At 37.8% G+C, this 16,733-nt stretch overlaps 1 protein-coding gene and 1 pseudogene across 1 annotated transcript in view; one reads left to right on the top strand and one right to left on the bottom strand.

The window, feature by feature from the left end:
* The window catches only part of GOLPH3 (golgi phosphoprotein 3), a 38,153-nt gene extending 27,344 nt beyond the window's left edge, over positions 1 to 10,809 (bottom strand). The window contains exon 1 of the mRNA XM_039842731.1: positions 10,304 to 10,809. Coding sequence (XP_039698665.1) covers positions 10,304 to 10,531 — 228 coding nt within the window. The 5' untranslated portion in view covers positions 10,532 to 10,809. The remainder of the gene's footprint in view (positions 1 to 10,303) is intronic.
* A 5,298-nt stretch (positions 10,810 to 16,107) lies between these two features.
* Positions 16,108 to 16,226, top strand: LOC120586355 (uncharacterized; annotated as a pseudogene).
* The last annotated feature ends 507 nt before the right edge of the window (positions 16,227 to 16,733 follow it).

Below are 16,733 nucleotides of genomic sequence, written 5' to 3'. Positions count from 1 at the left end.
ACCTCATTTCAAAAATTGAATTTTTTCCATGAGTACATACCAGGAAAATCCGTTATTTACTAGCACGAAAAGGTCACTATGTACATTATTAAGAGAAAAGGAGTTACAAAATAGTATTAAATGAGAGCTCTTTAAAAAAAAAAAAAATGAACATGGCAAACTCATTTAAAATAAGACTAGAAGAATACCAAAATGTTACTGAACAACTTCCATTACTGCCTTCATTCAATCCATTCTCAACACAAAACTATTTTTTCTTTTAATGAAGATAGGGTATATCACTCTCCGAAATCCTTCAACAGTTTCTCTCTTACACTTAGTATAATATACAAAATTCTTAACCTGACTTGTGTTCTGGGCCTCTGTCATCATCTCACACTTTTCTCCACATCGCTCCACTCCTGCCTGAACCATCTTTCAGTTCCTCTAATCAAGCCAAGCTCTTTCTTACCTCAGGGCCTTGAAGCATACTAGTCTGTCTTCACTAGACGTGGCTCCTATTCATTCTTTGGGTCTCAGCCTAAACATCATTTCCTTGGAAAGTTCATCCCTGTGTCCTCTCCCACCACACCCATCCTCTCGCATATCATCCTCTAATTTTCATTCATAATTATTATCACACTGTGTAATTATACACATATATATGCATAGTTATTTACATATGCTTATTTATGTATCTCTCTTCCCTAGTATAGTGTACCTAGCATTTGCAGATACTCCATAAATGTCTGTTGAAGAAATAAAATTATGGGTTTTACTTTCCTCTTTCGCATCTGTATTTTCTAAATCTTTTCCTACTATGAGCACAGACTTGTATAAAAAAATAATGAAGAGAGTAATACTCCCTACCAATTCTTTAGACTTAAACCTTCTCTAAGCTTAATGGTAATTAAATCCTAATAATTCTTCTATAAAAACTATCTGATCGATTCTGTTCCCTCTTTATCTAAGACTCAGGCACCAAATAACCTCAAGCTTACTACCAACCTTCTTGCCTCCAGCTTTTGCATCTATCAATCCTTCCTTCACATAAAAGCTTTCTAAAAATTCAGTTTACAGTATTATTGCTATTATTAAAACCTACAACTGTCTCCGATATCATTTCCAACTATGTATAAAGGTCCTAAATTACTAATGACTTTTCATTTTCCTATCCCATACAGAATGCCCTTTATAACTTAGTCCTCGTTATCAAACGACTTCGATTTTCTTCTTAATTAGCTATGTAAAACATCATTTTTAAGAATAACTGCCCTATTTTCATACATATTCCCACATAAGATAGCCTGCCTAGAATGCTAGTTTCTTGTCAAGTCACATGCCACCCCTCATTCGAAATTCTGCTCAATACTTGTTTCCCTAAACTGTTCCCTACCATTTCCATTATTCCTCTTTGGCCACACCCCAACTGCAAGTCTTTATCCATTCTCCACAGCACTCAGCACTCCTACCCACTCTACCACCACTGATGACAGTCATTGTTCCCGTTCTTCATGAAATCTGGACAACCGCCCACACCAGGCACTCCCCTCCTTCAAAGAAACATTTTTCTCTTACCAGCTAGTAAGATGATAAAATAAAATTCCCCTGAATTGTATAGCAATAGGAAAAGACTGCCACTGTTCCACAGACCAGGCCCAAGCATCAGCCGAAATGTGATCTATGAAATCTGGAGGCTCGCAGACAAGAAAAAGCTAAAGGAATTCACCACCACCAAACTAGCATTACAAAAAATTTTACTTATAAATTTTCTTATAAATTTTATAAGAAAAAAATCAAAAATATGAATAATAAAATGGTAATAACTACATATCTATCAACGACTACTTTAAAGGTAAATGGAGTAAATGTTCCAAACAAAAGACATACGGTGGCTGAAAGGATAAGAAAACAAGACCCTTACATATACTGCCTACAAGAGACCCACTTCAGATCGAAAGACACACACAGACTGAAAGGGATGGTAAAAGACATTTCGAGCAAATGGAAATGGAAAAAAAAAAAAGCTGGGGTAGCAATACTTACATTAGACAAAAGAGACTTTAAAACAAAGGCTATTAACCAGAGACAAAGAAGGACCCAGTGATTCTACTTCTGGGTATTTATCCAAAGAAATCCAAAACACTAATTGAGAAAGACACACGCATTCCTACGTTCAATGCAGCATTATTTACAATAGCCAAGACATGGAAGAACCTAAGTATCCATCAATAGACAAATAAATAAAGATGAGGTACATAAATGCAATGGAATATTACTCAGCCATAAAAAAGAATGAAATCTTGCCATTTGCAACAACATGGATGGCCCCAAAGGGTATTGTATTATGCTAAGAGAAATAAGACAAAGAAAAACAAATACCATATGATTTCACTTATATGTGGAATCTAAAAAACAAAACAGAAACAAACTCACAGGCAGAAAACATTTCGGTGGTTGCTGGGCTGGGGCATGGGTGACAAAAGGGGAAGAGATTAAGATGTGCAAACTGCCAGTTATAAAAAGTCACAGGGATATGAAGTACAGCATAAGGAATATAGTCAATAATATTGTAATACCTATGTATGGTGCCAGGGGGGTCTTAGACTTATCAGGGGAATCACTTCATAAGATTATAACGTCTAACTACTATGCTGTACACCTGAAACGAATACAACATTCTATGTCAACTGTAATTGAAAAATAAATTTTTAAAAAATAATTTTAAAATATTGTTTTAATATTCGAAAAATATAGGGAGGAAATAGAAAATTTTTTTTCAGTAAGATATATTTAAAAAAGAAAGTGTTACGGGCCAATGCCTTTTCTAAGGGACCCAGCCAAACCACCTTCTGAGAAGATCCCAGCCTTGAACTTCTACAGGAAGGACAGACATCTCCCTCCTAAGAAGGGCAGGGGACATTAAAAACAGAAGTTGGGAACATCGAAAGGTGGGAAGAAATGGCGATTTGGAGCCTCAAGACATTCTAATACCTAACATTTATGGTGCGCCAACTATGCTAGGACCTTCACACGTGTTATTTAATTGTCATTAGAGTCATTTATCATTTTGAAGGTTTGGAGGTTTCTGATACCTCGATTTGACCTAAGAAAAGAAATCAAGTGGCAGTTCAGGTTTCCAGATTTCCCAGGCAGGCTGGCCAGGGATTACTCATCCCATATCCCTCGAAAAAGATTAGGTGTACAGGACAAATGCATTGCATTTAAATGGCATGTTCACTAAGTCCAGCAAAGCAAAATAGGGTTACGAAATAATAAAATAGTAAAAATACTAAATACTTGTCAAGACCACTATAAATTTTAATTTACTTCTCTAGGGTAGGTAATTACCCATTTGCATATGCTGGGCAGCATGCAATTTTCAAAGTATTTACATATATGCCAATTCATTGGATCCCTACAATTTAAAGTTATGGGACAGCCCACAAATGTGGGTCCATTTTCCCCAGAGGAAAACAGAAGGTCTAAGAATTCAAATCATTTATCCTAGATCTTCTAACTAGTCAAGAGCAAGGCTGGGAGTCAAGAACAGGGCACAGACTTTTCATTCCTAATCCAAAGTAACTCCCCTCCATCCCTACAGCACTTAACATATACTTCCATTTGTGTTAGTAATTATTTTATTGAAATCATTTGCACATCTGTCTTCTATATAGACTGGATGCTAGAGTAAAAAATTTTTCTTGGTAACCCCAGCACCTAATTAAAGAGACTGACACATAAGTATTCAATAGTTGGACTGAACTGAACATATGGACACTAAATGCCTGTTTCCATTTTATGTAATTGCATATAGATAAAAAATCAATTCAGTGAAATTTAAGTTAAATTCTTAAATGTTATTTCTGGGCTTATTTTGTTAACATGGTATAAAATTATTTAATAGTTGTATTTAAAAAACTGGAACTAGAAAATGAAACCAAAGTAAAAATAACCAGTAGCAATTTATATACAGTCCTCCACTTTCCAGTCCCTCCCAGAGGGCAGTGGGTTGGGGAACAGAAGAGTTTACCTACATATTATCAAACAACAAGAACCATTTTGACCTAAAAATTTAACTCACAACTTCCTACAGTTTATTATGCCACAACTGTCCCTCCTACTACTGAACTACAAGACAAACCCTATTACAATAAAAATTCATATCAGAAAAGATTTCTAAACCTCAGCTAAGCACAAACTTCATATTTTCAATGCTGATTTAGTCCCGTGTTTTTCAACCTTTTTTTTCATTATCACTCCCTAAAAATGCTTTTTTCAGACTTTTCCCCCAACCACTCCTCTCTCATGAAATTCTAATAAGATGGATACATTGTATGTCTATTTACATATTGTATGTGTATCTATGCTTTATATACAGATAGACTAAGAACTTTTCACCACCACCTCCAGAACCAATTTTCACTCTCTTAGGGATGACACTGCCCTCATTGAAAATACGTGATTTACTTAATATTTACTGAATGGTAGCTATATGCTAGGCTAGTATCAAAAAATACTAGAAGAGCAACAAAACAGTTTTGTAGTTTACTATATGAGTTTTGGTCCATAGAACCAAAATGAAACGGGCTTGAAAATAAATAACTTCTTCCTAATGTTTATACCTACTCAAAGCCCTGTCTCAAATATTTGATGAATACATGAAACTTAGAATTATAGATGTGATTGTTATATGGTTTGTAAATGTCATTTAGCAAAATGGCCAGGCTAAAGAAATTTTGGCTTCATACTGCAAATCTTAACTCAAAATCCAACTCACTGCAACACTGAAACCTGAAATTTCCCATAGTTAATTTTCAGGAGAAAAAAAAGACAAATCAAAGCAAAAACTTAAAACCAAAACAGTGTAACAGTTTATATTCAGTAATCTTTAACCTGCTGGTTCCCTAAATGCTCTGAGTATCTAATGAAAGCCATGTCCTCTTTCTCCAAGAAACACACAACACACACACCAATTGCAGTGTTCAGAGTTTCTAAACTCCATCTGTTAAATCCAATTTAAGAATGTCTCCATTAAAGGAATAAACCAAATTTACATACAGTTTATTAGGTAAAAAGTAAGTTAATTTTTGTCCTTCAAAATATAAAGTTTTAAGTTTAAAAATATGCTTACCAGGAGCGTTCTTTTTGGTAATGTAATGTACTTTAATATTAATTGTATACCTACAGATTAAAGATTTGCCGAACAAGAGAAACGGCCTATTTTCTATATATCTGTAATACCTAAATTAAAATCTCAATATTTACTAGAACTACAAACATCAGTTTCAAAATGAAGCTAGGCTCCCATCTTTGTTAGTTGTTATTACATTTATTAAATGGAAGAAACATGAGAACAAGTCTCTTGGTGTGGCTTCAAAAGGAGACTCACATGAAAATAAAATCCCCTAAAGACTATAGCAACTCTGATACCATTTACTCTGATTACCAGCAGAAAAATTATGCTCATAGAAAATAGGGAGTTTGCTTGGACATAAAGGAGTGCTGGGCCAAAAGTTTAACATATCAGGACAAGCATGATGCACTTAAGAGTCTTTTGAGACTTACATACAAGCTAACACTATAGTAGTTTATTTCTTTAAGTATCAGAAAACTCCCCAAATATTCCAAAATTTGATCAAAATAATTTAAAAGCGTAATTCTAAAAGATAAGCTCAAATGATCCATACGGGGATGCTCAGAAGGTTTAAAATTAATAAATATCAAATATTAGTATGACTTATAAGATGAATCAGTATTTTGGCCACTGTGAAAGAACGCCAAGGGACTGAGAAGTGGTTTCACAAGTATAAAATCTTGTTTAAAAGGTACAATGAAAGACAAAAACTAATTTTTAAGATCCTGTATATCTCGTACTTGTGTACCTATTCTTAAATACACCTGAAAAAGTTCAAATCTTTCAAAAATATGAAGGGAATATAATTTGTATTAAAAGAAACACAAAAATTCCAAAACTCAAAAGACTTTATTAAACTTTAATAATAGTTACTAAAATCTTAGCATATTTTGAAATTCTAAATATTTGTTGAATAAATTTCTCAACAGATTTGACAGGCAGAGATAGTATACATCACTGCATGTATAGAAAGAATTATTTTAAAAAAACAACTTGATACATCTTGATCAGTACTGCATTTCAAAGGAGCAATCTTGGAAAACTTATTCCAAATATGTAGCACATTCATGGAATCAATCTTTGAAGCCATATTAAAAGCCAAGCAAAAGTGAGTTCCATCATTTGAAACTTAAGTATTTTACCCTAAGTGTATATTATCCAGCTCGAGAACCTACTTGTTTTTCAAGATACAGAGTGAAACTACTGTATTAGGGTTATCGCCAAACTTTAGAAACATTAGTAAATAACTCCGGCTATCTTTAAAATGAACTTTACTGGACAGTTCTTGAAACTTACAAAGTTGAAAGGTGCCTAGAAAATCAGAATGGAAAAAGGGAGCACCAACAGGCTAGGGAGAAAGCAGCTCAAAGAATCATGTCAGAGAACAGTCTGACCTCAAGGAACCATATCTGAGAACAGTTTGATACACACACTGACACTACTACTCTGACAGGTCTTCAAAAAACCGCACAACCTGTTCTGCACTCAAGGGCCAAGGCCCAGGGAGAAAACATCTGACTGAACAAGTCTAGGACTGGTTGCAACACAAAAAGAAAGGGGTAAATGCTTCAACAGGGCACCTGTGCTACACAATGGAGAATGTCCTAAAATCAAGATGAAACTAGGAGAAATCTTGGTGAAGGGTAAAACAAATGTCCACAACAGTCCAAACAGAACCACCATGGAGAGGACTACATCTCTCTTCACTGAGAGAACTTGGAGGCTCAGAGAGCTTAAATATTTGCAACAAAGGATACACCTCAGACCAGGGCTACACCACCTCTTTTCACTTCTGCTATTCTACGGGCTCAGTCTAAATTACACCTGGTCATTTAAAATAATCCAATCTAACCTTAAAACACGAGTATTTGCCACCAACAGAGATATTTAAAGTACATGACACCAGTTATTTGTGGTAATTCTCAATGAGGCAATTTGAAAACTCTATTGGAGGCATCTACGGAAAATATCAAATAGTTGGGGAAAGGAAAATACCTGGTTCATTTGCTGCCTCTCCCCCTCAAACACAGTAAAGATTACATAAATCTTGCCAATTATTTGGAAGTTGAATTCAAGTTTAAACCTATCAGCCATCCTCGCTGTGGCCTAGGAAGGTTTACTTCAATATGTAGGTCATTGATGATCCTCCCAGACTAAGATGAGAATCCCCAGAAGGGCTCAGTCATCTGTGTTTTAATAAAAGTCAGAAAGGAAAATCACTGGTAAAAAATCTGAAATTTGTACTTAAATTTAAAAAAATTCTCAGTGACGTTAGTCATCCACAGGTAATCTGAAGTCAGATCATTTGCTTACTGGCAAGCTGAGCCTTCTGTTCAGTAAAAAGGGGAGAGAGAGAACACTTTCCAAGGATATAAGTCTAAGTAACTTTTTAAATAACGTAGATTATGTGTTAAAAATTGGTAATTCAATGAGAAATAACAAATGACAACCTCACACAATACAGATGAATCTCACAATGCTGAACAAAAGCAAGACACAAAGTACAAAAATGGACAAAATTATCCTATGCTGAATTCTAAAGTCAAGCTAGTTGAGGACTAAGCAGTGACAGGAAAGGAAATCAACTGGGGCTTTTGGAGAATTGGCCATGTTCTATTTCTTGACCTAGGTGCTGGTTTAACAAGGCATTCCGTTTGTAAAAATCACTTAGGATATATGCACTTTTCCACTGGTTTATTATTCAACAAAAAATATTTTTAAAAAACCAAATAAGTCTCGGCTTTTTAAAAAAGTCAAACTAATTTTACCATTTCATAATTTCTTTAAAATTTGATTATTTTGATTTCAAGTAAGGTTAGCAACATACATATATATGTAATGTGTCCGTTATTAATGACCTGCCTAACCTTAAAATCTAGCTTTTAAGTATCTTAAGGGTACCCAGATATTACAAAGATGGGTGTTAAGCTAAAACGATAATAAGTTAAAACAGTAAGTTTACTAAACTACATATTATGGCTAAAATTAGTAACTTGTTAATACCAAATTTAATGAGTTAAAATCTAATATTAACAAGCATAAATGCCTAAACTCTAGGTAAAAGAGTAATTCCTACCCCTTAAAAAGAGTGATACAAGTTGAAGACACGAGGGGAACCTCCAAAGGAGAAAAATAAATAAATGGATGAGTTGACAGGGCTGGTTACTAGTATGTGGAGATGTGAGGACAGGAAAAAATTTATAGATTAATTCTCAAAACCTAAATCTAAAGCAATGCAAAATCCCAACCCTACCCAACTCCACTTCAACTCCCTGGACTTGCTTGCAAAGTAAAAAAAGTAAAAAGGCCCTATGTGGTTATTGAAATCAGCAAGAAATACTCAGAATTAGCTAGTGTTTGGATCCTGGCCATGACATGGCAAAGTATAGTGACTCCCAACACAAACACAATAGTTTCAATTACCTGCCATCAAAAAACCTCAAATTATCTAAATTTATAAGTACCATTAAGTTTCAACAAATAAATTCTTTAAATTATCTTCATGAAAACCAATCACAGGAAAATAGTATGTTGTTATGCTTTAGCTTAAACATTTAGAGTAACACATACTTGAAAAAACAAAAAGGTACTTTCTCATCGTAATTTCTCATTTGAGTGACTCAGATGTCCAAAAGCTAGTTTTGGTTTTAATTTAACTTTTAGTTTTATACACAGGACATAAAAGTCTCAAGAACTAAAATCCAAATGTTCATTAAAGTCTCAAGAACTAAAAACCAAAATACTCTGGAATATGGATGACTTATTTTCATTTTGCTTTTTATTTTTCCTCCTAAAATGGTACTTTTGTCCCAGCAAGGTGATACTTTCTATAATCATATTTCTAGGACACTGCACATCTAGTTTGTTTTTCCAAAGAACAAAAAGGAATTTCCCATGCAGCCTTGCATCATAACTCAGTAATTAATAAACAGATACTAGGCTCATTTACAGCCAAGATATAACCTTTTTTTCATGTCATCTTAATAAAGATGAGCAAATGATATTGTCTAGATATTGCAAATGCTCTAGACAATTTTATCAAGGTTAACTTTAGTTCGTTAGCTTACTAAAATATCAGGAGTCCACAAACAGTCCTTGTTAACCTCAACCTAAGACTAAGTTGTTTCACAAGGATTAGTTTTTTGCCCACTTTCATGAATTGGGAAAACTTTCTTAAAATCAAAACTCAGATACACCTGAAACTAATATTATTTGATATGTCAACTATAATTAAAATAAAATTTAAAAAGAAAAAAACATTATTTTTCTATCCCTCTCAAAATGACTCAAAATGTCTATGGTTCCACACTGAGATAAAATAAGTTTCTGAAACCACCTTACCACATAATGATTTAGAATCTAAATTTTAGACTAACCATCTCTCCTATGTCTCTAAACCACCATTTTTGTAGACAGACGAGTATGTGATAAAGAAAATATAGCAAAATCTTAATGAGAGAATGTAGGAGGTGGATATCTGTGTCCACTGCAGCATTTTTTTAACTTCTCCATGTGTGAAAATTCTCACATTTGGGTGAAAATAATCTTTCAAAGCCAGAATACAAAGAAATATCTATCGCAGCTTTAACCTAAGGCTTTGAGGCCTTACATCAAGTCACAAACCAGTATTTCAAGCACCCCAGGAAAAAGCTCTCCCAGAAAATGGCAAAATTTTCTAGAGAATAGCAAACTAATAAAATGTAAAAGCGACACCCATAATAATCTTTCACCCAAAGCAAGTTTACCTAGAAAGTCATTTTCCCGGAAGTGTCACGAGGATTTTAACAACTCTATTACCATTTCACCTAAATTTTCAAAGTTCCAAAGAGTAAATCTTAAGTTTTTTAAAAATCTCCCAGAAAGCAGATCCGTGGAGCCCTCCCCGGTCCTAAAACCAGCAAAACCCAGGAGTTCGGGGCGCTAGTGGTTCCAGGTGATTCACTCTAACGGGCAGTCTCCAAGTGGGGACTATAACCTGGGTTCTGTGTGGGTGATTAAACACGCGGAAAGGGGCGAGGACGATAAACAGACCGCCTGGGAGTCAAAGTTAAAGGGCTGATGTGGAAGAAGGAAGGGATAATCCAAGCAATCCGTGCACCGAGCCAGCAGGGCGCTCCCGGGCGCGGGGCTCGGGGGCTCGCAGGGCACGCCCCGGCCCCGCGCCAGCCGCCCCCGCCCTGCCCGCACCTCTCGGTCCTTGAGGCCCAGCAGGAGCACCTCCTCCATCAGGGTCAGCCGCGTTTCCTTGGAGTCGCCCTTGTCGTCGTCGTCCTGTTCATCGCGGCGGCTCTGCGCGTCGTCCTCGCCGCTGCCTCCGCCGCCGCCGCCCGCCGCCCGCTCCTTGTCGGCGGCGTTGCGGGAGGCCTCGGTTCGCCGCTGCACCAGGCCCGAGCTGCGCTGGGTCAGCGAGGTCATGGCTCCCGCCGAGGCGCCGCACCGGGCCGAGAAGGGCGCGGGACCTACAGGGTCTCCCTCGTCCTCCCCCCGCGGCCCCCGACCCGGGCTTCCGTGTTAAATCCGGGCGCTGACGCGACGTCCGTCGGCAGCCGGGCCGGGGGCAGGCATGGGCGACGCGTCGGGGCGTAGCGGGCGGGCCAGGCGCCGGCGGGGAACGAGAGGGGATCCTTCTTCTTGCGGCCGCAGCTCCGGCTACGGAACAGCGGCGGCGGCGGCGCCTTTCCAATATGGCGGCGCTGGCTGACGTCACCGGAGGATGTGGCACCGCCGGCGCGGGGCGGGACCGCGGGGCGCCGGAAGCGGCGGGCGGAACTGGCGGATTGCGACCCCCACGCCCCGCTCCGAGCCCTCGGTCCGCGCGCGCTCTCGCTCTCGCCTTGGTATCCCCTCCCCCCCGCCCCCCCGGCCCACGGACGCTTCCCGTGACGCGTCCTCCCTCTGTCCGCCTACCCCTTCGCTCCCCAGGAAACCAGGGCTAGAGCCACCAATCGGGGGAGCAGTGGCCTAGCCAGGGTGGACTCCGGTCAGCCTCGAGCTGTGCCCTTAGTTCCCCAGACACCACCATTCTCGGAGCTCGCCTCGGCGGGTCGCAAGGACCCGGCTTGGAGTTCGAGGCCCCCACGAGACACAGGAAGGACTTTGCTTGCTGCATTTGGGGCGAGGAGATGACTCGCTCTCTGACCTTTCAGAAGGAGCAACTGTGTTTAAATGGCTTGAAAGTGGACTTTGTGTTTTCTAAGTGTATTACTGTGTGGAAAGAGGTTACAACAGATTGAATAGTTTTGTCCGTAAAACTTTTTTCCTCGCCTCTCAACTTTTGAAGTGACCAGGGCTCAGTGTGTACAGTTATTACTGCCCACGTCAGTACACGCGACCTTCGAGAACTTTATATCCAGACAATAAACCTGTTGCGTTTCATGCCACGTCTTTGTACACATTAAATTTCCCTCTATGTAATTACTAGGTTAAATCCTTTTGGCGTGCTTGACAGTCCGTGCAAGTTGTTAAATAAACGTCAAACCTGGGAGGGGAGTTGGAAGCCGGAAGGGTGGAGCTTGTAAGTAAAATTACAAGGAGAATGCCCAGTGTGGATCTGCTAGGATAATGAAGATTTATGTAATGTAAAATAATGACATCCCATCACCGTTGTCATATTCTATTAGTTAGAAATAATTAGTTTCAGCCCATACTAAAGAGGAGGGGGTTATACAAATGCACGAACATAGGAAGGCAAGAATCATTGCGGGTCACCTTAGGGGCTGCCCCCAGCAGCAGTCTTGAATCTTCTGCATGGAGATGGAGAGTATGTGAATGAACAAAACCGAACCTATCTTTTAGTATTTTAGATTATCTTTTTTCTTTATTCGAAACTTCTTGCAAATACATGTGTATGAGTTCTTTATTGCTCTGCAACAAACCATGTCCCCAAAATAGTGGCTTAAAGCAACTATTTGCTCATTATTCAACGTTTCAATAATTTGGACTAAGCTCAGCTGGGCTGTTGTTCTTCCGCTGGTCTCCGGTGGAGTTACTCATATGGCTGTGGTCAAATTGCAGCTTAACCTGAGCTAGTTGATTTAACATGGCCTCACATATGTGGGGATTGGTGCTGGCTATAAGCTAGTCCAGTTGTCTCCAGCAAGCTGGCCCAGTTTTCTTCACATGGCATCTGAGTTCCAAGAGAATCTGCTTAGAACTTGTTCAATGTTACTTTTGCCACATTCCGTTGGTCAAAGTCCCAAGGTGAGCCCAGATACAAGTGAGGATGTAGACCCTACCTCTTTTCCTTTCTACAATCGTGCAATGTTCAAACCTGATAACCTTTCAAGATTTTCCTGATACCTGTTACAAAGCATCCATCTTCATATACAAGAGTATTTAACTGGTTTAAGATAGAATGGCATTTAATGTTAAAGTAGTTAGTTGATATTTGCTTATATATATAAGCTATTATCTCCAGAGATCTTCACAGACTAGTCTTAAATATTGCTAGATTTATTTTTAATAAGAGTTAATCTTAAATATTGCTAGCTGCTTTCTATTTTCTTTTAACTTTCTATTTTTATAATCATTTGAAAGCACTTAGTAAATAAACCATAAAAGTACCAGAAGAACACTATGGGTAGATTGCTTTGTAACTTGGGAGAGGAGAAGCCTTTCTTACCATCGCCCAAAACTCAGAGCCAGGAAAAACGTAGAAAATTTGATTCCATAAAAATCAAAACTTCTGCATGGGAAAAAAATACCACAGAGCCAAGACACATGGCAAATGAGGGGGAAATGGTCATAGAACATTAACAGACGGCTCACAGAAAAATAAATACAGTTGGCTCTTAAATATTAAAAAAATTGCTTGACTTTATTAGTAATAAGAAAAACATATTAAAACTACAATGATAATACCATTTCACTAACTAGTTAGAAAGTTTGTCAACACATGTAACACATGGGGACAACCAGAACTAAAATCCATTGCCGGTGGGAGTACAAAATGGAGGGTCAATGAGTGAATTATGAATTCATCAAAATTCTGAATGGATTTACCTTTTGATGTAGCAATCTCACTTTATCTCCAAGATTTATCTGCTAATAGATGAAATGACATATATACATGGTTGTTCATTGTAACATTGTGCAAGTGAACATTGGAAATAACTCAAAGTTCATCAATAGAAGAATCATTAAAAAAACAGTAGACCATCCGCACAACGGAAGACCATGTAGTATGAAAATGAATGAGAGTACTGAGTGCTAAGGTGGAAAGATCTCTGACATGTATGGTATAGAGAAAAATACAAAGAGCAGAGCAGTTTGTATAATATACTACCTTTTGTGTAAGGGAAAAACAAAAGAATATATATTCATATTTATTTATGCATTTTTAAAGCCCTGGAAAGATACAAAAGAAACTAACAAAAGGGATACATGATTTGAGAGACGGAATAGGGACACAGTGGTGAACATGTAAATGACGTATTTTTTCCATGTGGCATAATTTTTTTTTAATCTACACATGTATGTATTTTTATTTATATTCGATTTTAGACTTACTTTTTCAAAATATCAGCTCCATTAAGATTTAATTCATATACCATATAGTTCGCCTATTCAAATTGTTCAGTTCAATGGTTTTTAGTTTAAGCACAGTTGTACGACCGTCACCATAATCAATTTTAGAACATTTTCATCGCTCCCCTTAAAAACAACTACCCATTAGCAGTTCTTCCCCTTTGCTCTACAACCCCACTCCTCTAGCCTAAGGCAATGACTAATCAATTTTTTGTCTCTATGAATTTGCCTATTTGCCTATTCTATTGGGCTCTCGGTTCCCTTTTTTTCTTCTCTGTGCACAAATTTACAGCCACCTCTGCTTATTTTGCCTCAGTTCCAGTCCAAACATCTTCCTCTCCAACTGCCACCATACTTCATTTAGCTTCATTTCTATAATCGCTCTGTGTTACTACCAAGTGACTTTCTGCCAACCGCTCCGGCCCTTGCTGACATGGAATCTCCTAAGTAGTTTTCTCCTCTGAGGCCTCCTCAAGTGGAGAACTCTCTCCCTCTCCTGCTGCTTTACCTGCCAAAGAGCAAAAGGAACTTTTCCAAGGTATATCTGTTTGAGTATAGACTTCATAGTCTTCTCCCTTCTCCTACCCATCTTTAAAAGACAGTATCATTGTATTATTTTGCATTATAGCCCCTTTTCTAGAAGTTCACAATACTTTTCAGCACCAGATGGCAATTTTTATATCCTAATGAGGTTTACCATAACAGTTCTTCCATATTTGTTCCAGCTCTATTACCTTCTCACCACCAAAACCCCTCCCATCAATTCACTAACAAAATTCAGAAAATATTCCAAATGAATTTTTAATTGAATAGGGAAAGCTCTACTGAATAAAGTATTATTAAACCATATGAAAAAAACTACAGAGTTCACCTACAAAACACTAATTTTAATAAAAATTTAATCAACTAAAAATAGAGATTATTTCAACTGGATTATTTCTTTTCACCAAAATGAGGATGAGTTATCTTAATAAATGACATGGTAATGTTCATAATAATCTTAATGACTATATCTTCTTTAACTCAAAATCCCGGTAAACTTTTGCCTTGCATTATTTAATAAATAAGATATGCAATATGCAAAGTAATTAATTTTATTTTCTTTTCTGAAAGAGAGGTTTAGATAAGTCAAATGTAAATAAGTAATAAATAATCCTAAATTTGACATTAAAATTGAGCCGTCATTAAAATTGTTTTTTTAAGAGTTGCTTGATTGGTTAGGCTTTTTTTTTTAATTGTTATTCTTTTTGCATTTGCCTTTAAAGGTGTTACTGGATTTGTGAAAATTCGTTATCAACCAAACTACAGAAGATCTGATTGAGGAAGATGATTTGGGAAGACCAGTTTCTCAGTCTTTACATTTGCTTAACAGCTATTGTATTCTACTTCAGATCCAGTGATAAATTCTGTCCATACTATTTCTCAAAACCAAGGTGTGGCCAGTAGATGGCCTACATCTGCCCTTGACCCACAGATGTAGTCTATAGCCCCTCCTCTTGAACCCGAGTAGGCCTTGAGACGGCCCCAACCAATGGGGTATGGTGAAATTGATCTTATATAACTTCTGAAGGTAGGTCATTAAAATATAATGTATACCTGCTTTTTTTTCTTCAGATGACTGTTCTTGGAATACAGCCACCACACTGTGAAGAAACCCCAGCATCTTGTGTAGAGGCCCACCTAGAAAGGATCTGAGGCCCCTGTGGCCCACAACCCTGGCTGAGATCCCAGTTAACAGTCAGCACCAATTTGCCAGCCATATGAGTGAGCCATCCTGAAAGTGAATCTTCCAGCCCTCCAGTTAAGTTGTCCCAGCTGAAGCCATGTGGAGCAGAAATGAGCCATCGATTTGTGAGAAACAGATAACTGAAATCATTATCAGAAATAGATAACTAAAAGACAGGGTAAGAAGAGTTTCCTTGGCTACATTTCTCTAGAGCAAAGTCTAGTATATATTTAGATTCAAAGGACTTCCGTCTTCCTGTGTTAAAACAACCAAGTCAGTTATGAGGAAGGATTGTTAAGTGCAACTAGAATTCTGAACCTTTCATCAGGTTCTCCCAGCCAAATAAGTAATTTTGTGAAAGCTGACTCTACACTCATTTTACAGACCGGAGACTTTAAATAGGGAAAGTTAAGTCACCAGCACACATAAGGGGCAGGAGCATCCTGGCTAAGAAAAATAACCAGGTTAATGCAGCTGTCATGAAGAGAAGAAAGCAGAAAATATGCTCTCAAAGAACAGTTAGACAGTCCTCCAATCGTGAAGGTAGGACAAAAAAGTCAAACCAGTTAAATGGCCTGAACATGAGCAATTGTCACAGAAATCATCTCTCTCTTTTTAACTCTTGAAGGGGGGATGGGTTGAAGTCAGATGCTAACCACACAGGGGTTCAACATATGATTTTAGTATTTCTTGTTTTCAGAAGAAATTGAATGCATCAGACCATCTTTTGAAAAATACAGCCTACAGCCATGCTACCCTGAACAAGCCCGATCCCATCTGATCTAGGAAGCTAAGCAGGGTCAGGACTGGTTAGTACTTGGATGGGAGACCACCTAGAAAGACCAGGTGCTGTAGGTGTAAAAAACAAAAAAAAATAAGGGATTGTAAGCTGACAAGGCCCTTGCAATCTGTGAGGTCAACCAAAGGTCGCCTCACCTAAAAAATATATTAAAAAAAAAAAAAGAAAAAGAAAATTACACAGGCAACATGAACACATTCTTATGATAAAGATTCAAACAAGAATGAACTCCAGAGAGCAAATATAAAAGTCAACTTTCCTCCTCACCTGCATTTTCAGGTCCCTCCCCAAAATTAGTCATGACTATGGTTTGGTGGCCATCCTCCCCGTCCCCATTCCATGTGTATACATGCAACATATGCATATATATTATACAGATTTTTAATGTAAAAGCATCATGCTATATACATTGCTCTGCAAGTTGCTTTTTCCACATAACAATAGTCTTGAGAATCTCCCTGTATCAGGGCATTTACCTCTACTGTATTCTTTTGAATGGCTGCAAAGTATTTCACAGTATGGGCAAACAATTTAATCAGTTCTGTGATGATGGGCATTTAACTTGT

Source organism: Pteropus medius, unplaced genomic scaffold (genome assembly GCF_902729225.1).
Source record: "Pteropus medius unplaced genomic scaffold, Ma_sr-lr_union100, whole genome shotgun sequence".
In the NCBI taxonomy this organism is placed as follows: domain Eukaryota; kingdom Metazoa; phylum Chordata; class Mammalia; order Chiroptera; family Pteropodidae; genus Pteropus; species Pteropus medius.
The sequence above is the reverse complement of the archived record's forward strand: the minus strand, read 5'-3'. Positions and strand labels throughout refer to the sequence as shown.